This window comes from Lycium barbarum, chromosome 5, assembly GCF_019175385.1.
Source record: "Lycium barbarum isolate Lr01 chromosome 5, ASM1917538v2, whole genome shotgun sequence".
NCBI classification, from domain to species: domain Eukaryota; kingdom Viridiplantae; phylum Streptophyta; class Magnoliopsida; order Solanales; family Solanaceae; genus Lycium; species Lycium barbarum.
The window spans coordinates 14,212,945-14,222,590 of NC_083341.1; the positions used below are offsets into that span (position 1 = coordinate 14,212,945).

The following is a 9,646-nucleotide window of genomic DNA, read 5'->3' on the forward strand; positions in this document are numbered from 1 at the left end:
TATGGGTGAACTTGAAACTGGTGGAGGCTTGCATCAAGAATTTGGTCTTACTAAAGCTTGTGATACTCGTTGGGGATCCCACTACAAATGTTTTAGTAACTTTATTCTTATGTTTGGTTCAATTGTTGATGTACTTGATGATATTGTTGTTGATTCACATTGTCCAGATGAAAGTGCCAAGGCAATGGGATTTCTCAGAGCATGTCAAACATTTGATGTTGCATTCATATTGCATTTGATGAGAGATATTTTAGCAATCACAGATGAGCTTAACAAATGCTTACAGAAAAAGGAGCAAGATAACGCAAATGCCATGCTACTTGTTCAAGTAGCAAATAAAAGGTTGCAAAAGTTAAGGGAGGAAGAATGGGGTTCGCTTATTGATAAAGTATCTAAATTTTGTATCCAGTATCAAATTTTGATACCTAATTTAGATGAGCCGTACTTTACCTCTTTGAGATCACGGCGTAAACTTGCTGGTTGTATTGTCTCACACCATTATTACGTTGAAGTGTTTTGCAAAGTTATTGATTGGCAAATTCAAGAGCTTTCTTATCGTTTTGACGCAGTAACGACTGATTTGCTTCATGGAATTTCTTGTTTAAATCCAATTGACTCATTTTCTAGTTTTGATCTCAGGAAAATAATGAGAATGGTTGAACATTATCCTGATGACTTTGATGAATTTAGTATGGGGGCTCTTGAGAATCAACTTGCGAGTTACATTATTGATGTTCGTGATCTTGATGAAAGGTTCTCCAATCTAAAAGGACTTTGTGATCTTTCAAAAAGATTAGTTCAGACAAAGAAGCATTCAAACTATCCTCTTGTATTCCGCTTAGTGAAACTTGCCTTGCTTTTGCCAGTTGCCACTACATCCGTTGAAAGAACTTTTTCGGCAATGAAGTTTATCAAGAATGACTTGCAGAGTCGAATGAATGAGAGTTATTTTAGTGGTTGCTTGGTGCCTTATGTAGAAAAATATGTGTTTAATAGGATTTCTAATGATGTTATTATAAAAACATTTCAAGGAATGAAACCTCGTCGTGTACAGTTGTAGTAATATACTTGCGCTTTCAATAGAGAATTGTGTTTGTTTTTATTTCTTCGCGTGTTTATTTTTTAATTTTCTTGAACCCCCTTATCAAATGTTCTGGCTCCGCCCCTGGTGTCATTTACTGGACTAGTGTCAAAGATCGCAAGTTGTTTTGCTTCTTTGTCACTGGTTTTAGTTTGTTTGAGCTCTCTTCTTAGATAGTTTTAAATAAAATCTTGTTTCATTTAAACTATAGTCGAAGACAGTGTATTATGTATATATGAGCAAATGAAAACTAGAGAAAGGGATTTTTTTTAGAAAAACATTTTCTTATTGGTTAAATCGAATATTGATGTTAAGGACCGCTAATCGGTTACTGGAAATTGATAACGAATATCTTATTGATTCGGTTATCGTGGTTTAGTATCTTTACGAATCGATAACGATAATCACTGCTACACTCCATCCCAATTTAATACTCCCTCCGGATCAAAAAAGAGTGTCCACTTAGTCATTTGCACACCTCTTAAGAAAATACTAACTCCTAGACAAAAATAAGTAATTTGACTAAACTGCCCCTAATTAAATATGTATTGAGATTTGATCACATAACACTTAATAAGACAAATCCGGAAAAATAAGGTTAATTATTTCTTGATTTGATAAGTGGGCACTCTTTTTGAACAAAAAAAAGGCTAAGTGGACACTCTTTTTTATCCGAAGGGAGTACTTCATCCAATCCAAAATAATTGATGTTCAGCCTCAAAAGATTGGTCCAAAATAATTGATATTTCACAAAATCAAAAGGTATTTAATTCCATTTTTTTTTTCAAATTTTCCCTTGAATATTCCTATTGTTTGTTAAAATTAGAACAATATTGATCAAGAACAAGTAAAACAAGAAAACAAGTTATCAAATCACCGCTGTGTCGTGGCAAGTCACTGCCTTAAAAGAGATTTCGGACCGACTACGATGCAAATCGTTTAGCCCGGTCACTCCCCAAGGTTCCACAACACTCCTAAACACTTGCACTAGTGGCTGGAAGTTTGGAGTTTGCACAAACTAGTGCTCAGAAAACAGGAGAAAAGAATAACTTTGAAGAAGAAGAGGAGGAGATGGTTTTTTCGGTGTATCATGAGACCTCTGCGCGAGGCCACTCTCTTGCTCTAGCCCATTTACTAGCCCAATAATACACATTTCAATATAAAGAGGAAGACAGTTCTTTCCACCAATGTGGGAGAAAGTGTATTTCACATAAGACAAGAATGAATAAAGGAAAAAGGACCCTCAAGAATAAAGAGAGGAAGGGGAGTTTATTTATTCTTTGCATTACTATTTGATTTATTTCCAACACCTGTTACCCATGATAATTATGTCAACCTTAAAAGAAAAGAAAATCATAATTAAGGATATTTTAATCAAAAGCCCTCTTGATTTTTAGGAGTAATGAATACCTTAGTTTATGTGCCCAAGCCTAAAACATTAATTATTTTGGACGGAAAGGAGTAGTCACTTTAGCTCAAAAAGAATATCCTTGGGGTCGTTTGGTGCATGGTATAGGCTGGGATATCCTAGCACTAATTTTTTGTACCGTGTTGGTAGGAGGTATAAATTTATTCCAGGATAAATTTATACCTCCTACCAAACACGGTACAAAATGAAGCATAATCCCAAGGGTGGGATATCACACCTTATCCCACTTATCCCGGGGTTATTTTATACCATCTTTTAGATGGTATAAAATAATCCCAAAAGATGGGATAAATTAGTCCCGGGATTATAATCCCGGAATAATTTTGGCTACCTACCAAACGACACACTAAAGTAATTGTCATATTAGGAATTCAGGATTGAAGCTGGTAATTGTTTCCAACTATCTATACCCTTAGGAGTCGTTTGGTACACGCTATTAGCTGGGATATCCCAGCACTAACTGTGGGATTAATTTTATACCATGATTGGTAGAATATATAAATTTATCCTCAGATAAATTTATATCTTATACCAAACAAAGTATAAAGTGCATCCCAAACTTAAAGATGGGATACCCCATCTTATCCCATTAATTCTGAAATTATTTTATCCCATCTCCTAGATGGGATAAATTAGTCCCAAGAAATGTGATAAATTAGTCCCAGGATTATAATCTTGGGATAATTTTGTCTACGTACCAAACGACCCCTTAATATCAAAGAAGTATGCATAGTGTTTAAGAGGAAAAAATCAATCTTTTCAAATAGGGGTATTATAGTAAATTAAATCTTATATTTATTTTTTCTTAATGTGCCTAAAAAGAGCTAAAATGACAACTAAAATTAAACACAGAAAGTAATCAAGTGCTAACAAATATTTGGTGTAATTAATAAGTCAAAGATGATTCACATCTAATTACCTAGATGAACTTCAAATCGCCTATAGATGAGTGTTTAAAATGTTTTAACTTTTTCTGACACCGTTATGCTACAAGTTAATGTGGATGCTAACTAGGATCTATTTATGAGTCTCCGAAAGGAAGTTTCTTTTTTTCAATAAAAAGCTTTTCAAACCTCTGCATGTCTTAGAAATAAGTAAAGTAATGTGGATGTCTACTAGGGCACTCAAATCAAATATGGTCAAATCAAACATGCAAGGAATGTTTGAACCGCGTCTCCACGACGACCTCCAAGAATTGCTAATTTGTTTTTATTTTTTTTTAAAAAGAAAAAATGTCTATTACTCGATTCGTTTTATTTTATGTGTATTAATTTATCCAAACACGTAGTTTAAGAAAGCAAAAGATATTTTTATTTATTGTGGCATTATACATGCCTGGTGAGATATTGAAATTAAAAACTTGTTAAATATAAAAAGTAACATTATTTTTTAAATAGATAAATAAAATTAAAAAATCAGACGCATAAATTGAGACGGAAGAAGTAATCTCTTAGGAAATGATTACTTGGGCAGGTTTTAGGTGATCTGTCCCTACTCAAACTATTTAGCATTAGAATAGCTAAGGTTTTTGTAATATTGGAACGAGATTGGCTTAAAGAAAGACATTATATACGTACACTGTGAAACTCTATACATCCGATTCCAACTGATTTGGACTTAGAATGTCACTACTAAAAAATTTCTATTTTTTCACTGAAAAATATTCAGTAGCTATTTTTCACTGAATGTCGATGGAAAAACCTAAATACTAATGTTTTCACACAAAATATATGAAGTTTCCCAGCGTTTCAGTGAGAATTTATTTCCCACCATGCATTTTCCCAGCGAGTTGATTCGGTGGAAATGAGGTGGGAAAATCATGTTTCATAACACAAATTTTTCACTGAATGTCGTTGGGAAAAACCTCTATTTCTAGTAGTGTGTTATGTGAAGAAATAAAGTTGATTTTTTGGAACTACAAAAATACTAGATATTTATTAAAGGTTCTAGAATAACCTAGTGTACTATCTTAGATAATTATCTTGAAGAAAAATCTAGATATTCTAGAGTAATACTAGAAGATAAAGATAGCTAGATTTTTCTTATGGATGTATCTAGAATAATATCTAGAAGCATCCCTAGACAAGTATAAATTGGGGTGACATTAGGCATTTGTAATCAAGCCAAGAAAAACCCCAATTGTAAGCTAATACTACCAATACAAGCCAATTCAAGTAAACTTTTCCTTTTCATAGCTTCCTCTTGTTTAGTTAAATCTTCCGATCTTAGTAACGATCTTGGGCTAGCAGAAGGTTTCCCTGGTTTACTTTTCTTCTGCTATATTTCTCTACATGGTATCAGAACCATAGTCGTAGTTGGTTTCTGTATTTTGTTTCAAGATCGGGTTAGTGGTAGATTCAACTGGTTTCTCTAATGGATTTGAGCAGTCGTGTTAATGGACTGGGGATGTAATTGTTGAACCAGTCCAATTACAAGGTATGGAAGACATGTATGGAGTCATACCTTATAGGAGAGGATTTGTGGGATGTTGTTAATGGTAGTTACACAAGTCCTCTTATTGACACACTGAAAAATAGCAGCGCATACAAGAAGTGGAAGCAAATTAATGCGAAGGAAGAGTTCATCCTGAAGAGGTCCATCTCTCACAACTTCTTTGATCATATTATAAGGTGCAAATCAGCTCATGAAATTTGGAGGACCCTTGATCGTTTGTTCAATAAGAAGGATGAAGCGCGGCTACAGATCTTGGAGAATGAATTGGCTAACACCATTCAAGGTACTCTTTCTATTGCCGAATATTTTTTGAAGATTAAGAACTTATGTTCAGAGATCTCATTATTAAATCCGGATGAGGCTATCTCTGAAGCACGAATGAGAAGTATTATCATTCGTGGTTTGAAGAAAGAATATATTCCTTTTGTTACATCAATTCAAGGATAGGCTCAACAACCATGCTTGGAGGAGTTTGAGAATTTGTTGTCATCACAGGAGCTACTAGCCAAACAGATGGCTAATGTGTCTATCAAAGAAGGGGAAGGAAATGCTCTTGTAGCTGACAAGAGGAATTTTAAAAGAAGACAAAAGCGAAGTGGCTCAAGAGAGATGACACATTCTCAATTCCATGAGGGGTCAAGCTCGCCAAGACAGAAGGAAGAGTCTTCTAATAATGGTAAGAAGACTATTAAATGTTATCAATGTGGTGAAGTAGGACACATAAAAAGATTTTGCCGAGCCAAGGAAAGCAACATGGCTCAAACCGAGAGAGAAGAAGAAGAAGAAGAAGACTGGGGAAGGTGCTTCATAGCTGAGACTCGAGCAGTAGATGCCTTGGCTTCTCTTAATTTCGAAAGAGATTGGATCGTGGATTCAGGACACCATCTCACAGGAGATGAATCTAAATTTTCCAACTTTCGAGAACACAATAATTGTGATGTAATTGTGACAACAAATAATACGATGCATCACGTGGAGAAAGAAGGCACTGGTGACATCAACAAGAAACAAGAAGATGTTGAAGATGTTCAGACTAGTGACGTGGTAGCTTGTACAGAGGAAATCAATGAACCAGATCCTGAAACTGGTAATCAAAGTATGGACGAGAAGGATATTGAAGTAGAACTTGAGTAGGCAGTGTCTGAAACTATATATGGTAATGGTGACTATTTCGGAGAAAGCATTGAGGGAGTTGTAGTGGAAGTTGAAGTCTCTGGTCAATCATCTGCCCTATCAGAGTCAATCACTAGCTCAGATCAAATACCGGAAGCAGATGGAGAAGCCGACAGTCAAATAAATGAAGAGGTTGACCTTGAAGGCTCAATTTCATATGGAGATACAAACGGTATGATTTTTGGAAGCTCTGAAGCTGCCAAACAATTTATTGAGGAGCTGGAAAGGGAATGTAGTGGTGGAATCTATGTTGGTATTGAGGCTTTGAAGGAAATTCATGGTCAGATCGTTACCGACTCAGGTGTTTCTCCAAATAACACAATTGTCAAGGACCTAACAGAAAGGGGGAGTCTGGAAACTCAAGAATGTGAAACTCAGCATGAAGATGATTCACGTGGTTCACAAAGGCCAAAGAGAAATATTGGCAAGTCTAGCCGTAACAGAGATGGAAATTTTATCAAGTCGTATTCATGCTTCTTTGCAGGCCCAATTAATGGCGGAAAACCTTCATCATTTGAAGAAGCAAGAGGAGATAGGAAAGTATGTCTGAGATCTTCACCAAGGCACACCCAGAAGCTTCGTCTGAGTTCGTCTGCAACAAGCTCGGGGTAGTTTCCAAAAAATCACTTTAAGGGGGAGTGTGAAGAAATAAAGTTGATTTTTTGGAGCTACAAAAATACTAGATATTTATTAAAGGTTCTAGAATAACCTCGTGTACTATCTTAGATAATTATCTTGAAGAAAAATCTAGATATTCTAGAGTAATAATAGAAGATAAAGATAACTAGATTTTTCTTATGGATCTATCTAGAATAATATCTAGAAGCATCCCTAGACAAGTATAAATAGGGGTGACATTAGACATTTGTAATCAAATCAAGAAAACCCCAATTGTAAGCTAATACTACCAATACAAGCCAATTCAAGTAAACTTTTCCTTTTCATAGCTTCTCTTCTTTAGTTGAATCTTCCAATCTTAGTAACGATCTTGGGATAGCAGAAGATTTCCCCAATTTACTTTTCTTCTGCTATATTTCTCTATGTTGTTATAGTAATTTAATAGAATAAACATACATTAATTGATCTAATAATCCTTTTTACATATTAAACTATTAAAGTAACATATATACTTGAGTAGTAAATAATATAACCCAATGTTTACATTTCATTTGGGGGAGTCGAGATACCATTTTCATAAGACTAAGTCTTCACAGTGGGGAAAATAAAATGAAGTCAAGTCTACATAAGGAGAATTACTGAAAAAGAATGTTAACTTTTTCTATTTGTATAGTAGTGAGTTGTCCTTGAAAATAAAAGTGGATTAAATAAAAGGGAACCTTAGCTTACAACAACAACAACAACAATAACATACCCAGTGAATCCCACAACGTGGGGTCTGGGGAGGGTAGAGTGTACGCAGACCTTACCCCCACCTTAGGTAGGGAGGCTGTTTCCGGAAGACCCTCGGCTCAAGAAAAAGCATAAGAAAGGTCAGATACGGGCAAACAAATCAAAGCAATTATCAAAATGAAAACAATGAAAGTAAATAAGCCATTATAAACCAACAGATACTCGCAGAAATCAAGAGACAAGAAACTATAGAGCAACATAACTACTCGTAAGAAAGGATAAACGAGACTACCTACTAGTCTTCTACCCTAATATGAGTCCTCCATACCCTCCTATCTAAGTTCATGTCCTCGGTAAGCAGGAAATGTGCCATGTCCTGTCTAATCACTTCCCCCCAATACTTCTTCGGCCTACCTCTACCTCTTCTGAAACCGTCGCTGGCCAACCTCTCGCACCTCTGCACTGGGGCATTTTCATCTCTCCGCATCACATGCCCAAACCATCTCAGCCTCGCTTCCCGCATCTTGTCTTCCACTGAGGCTATTCCAACCTTGTCTCGGATGACTTCATTCCTAATCCTATCGCTCCTAGTGTGCCCACACATCCATCGCAGCATTCTCATTTCCGCCACTTTCATATTCTAAACATGAGATTTCTTGACTGGCCAACACTCTGCCCCATACAACATAGTTGGTCTAACCACCACTTTGTAGAACTTGCCTTTAAGTTTCGGTGGCACTTTCTTGTCACACAACACTCCGGAGGCCAAGCCTCCATTTCATCCACCCTGCACCAATACGGTGTGTGACGTCATCATCAATCTCCCTATTTCCTTGTATAATAGACCCAAGATACTTGAAACTATCTTTCTTCTGTATGACCTGGGTGCCAAGCTTCACTTCCACGTCAGCCTCATGCACTATATCACTGAACTTGCACTCCAAGTACTCTGTCTTGGTCCTACTCAACGTGAACCCTTTAGACTCCAGAGTTTGTCTCCAAACCTCCATCTTAGCGTTAACCCCGCTGCGAGACTCGTCAATCAGGACTATATCATCCGCAAATAACATACACCATGGCACCGCACCTTGAATTTGCCGCGTCAATCCATCGATCACCAAGGAGAATAAAAATGGGCTAAGAGCTGATCCCTGATGCAGCCCCATCACCACTGGGAAGTGCTATGAGTCTCCTCCCATAGTCCTTACCCTGGTCTTGGCCCCATCATACATGTCCTTGATCGCCCTAATGTACGCCACAGGTACACCTCTAGCCTCCAAGCATCTCCATAGAACCTTTCTCGGCACTTTGTCGTATGCCTTTTCTAGGTCGATGAATACCATGTGCAAGTCCCTCTTCCTCTCCCTATATTGCTCTACCAGTCTCCGTACAAGATGAATAGCTTCTGTAGTTGAGTGCCCAGGCATGAGTCCGAACTGGTTCTCTGAGATAGATACGCCTCTCTTCACCCTCATCTCCACCACCCTTTCCCACACTTTCATAGTGTGGCTTAGCAGCTTGATCCCTCTGTAGTTGTTGCAACTTTGAATGTCGCCCTTGTTCTTGTACAATGGAATCATTGTACTGCATTGCCATTCTTCGGGCATCTTAGCAGTCTTAAAGATGACATTAAAGAGTCGAGTCAACCACTCTAAACCTGCCCTGCCTGCAGTCTTCCAAAATTCCCCAGGAATCTCATCGGGCCCGGTTGCTCTTTCTGTACTCATCCTACGAACAACACCCTTAACGTCATCAACCTTTATACTCCTACAATATCCAAAATCACGACACCTCTCGGAGTACTCAAAATCTCCCAGCACAATATCTCTGTCCCCTCTGTCGTTCAAGAGTTTGTGGAAGTATGATTGCCATCTCCGTCTAATGAGAGCGTCCTCCACTAGTACCCTGCCATCCTCGTCCTTAATGCACTTCACCTGATCCAAGTCATGCACCCTCCTCTCCCTCGCCTTGGCTAGTCTGTACAACTTCTTATCCCCGCCTTTGTCCTCTAGTTCTGCATACAGGCGTTCAAAAACTGCTGTCTTTGCCGCCGTAACCGCTAACTTTGCCTCCTTCCTCGCCATCTTGTACAATTCCCTATTCGTTCGCCTCTCCTCATCATCCTTGCTGTCTACCAACTTCGCATACGCCACCTTTTT

The 9,646-nt window shown here is 37.6% G+C and overlaps 1 protein-coding gene across 1 annotated transcript; it reads left to right on the plus strand.

Moving 5' to 3' along the window:
- The first annotated feature begins 1 nt into the window (after position 1).
- Positions 2–1,060, plus strand: LOC132639218 (uncharacterized). The gene has a single exon (XM_060355686.1). The coding sequence runs from the start codon at positions 2–4 to the stop codon at positions 1,058–1,060; it is 1,059 nt and encodes a 352-aa protein (XP_060211669.1).
- Positions 1,061–9,646: the final 8,586 nt, after the last annotated feature.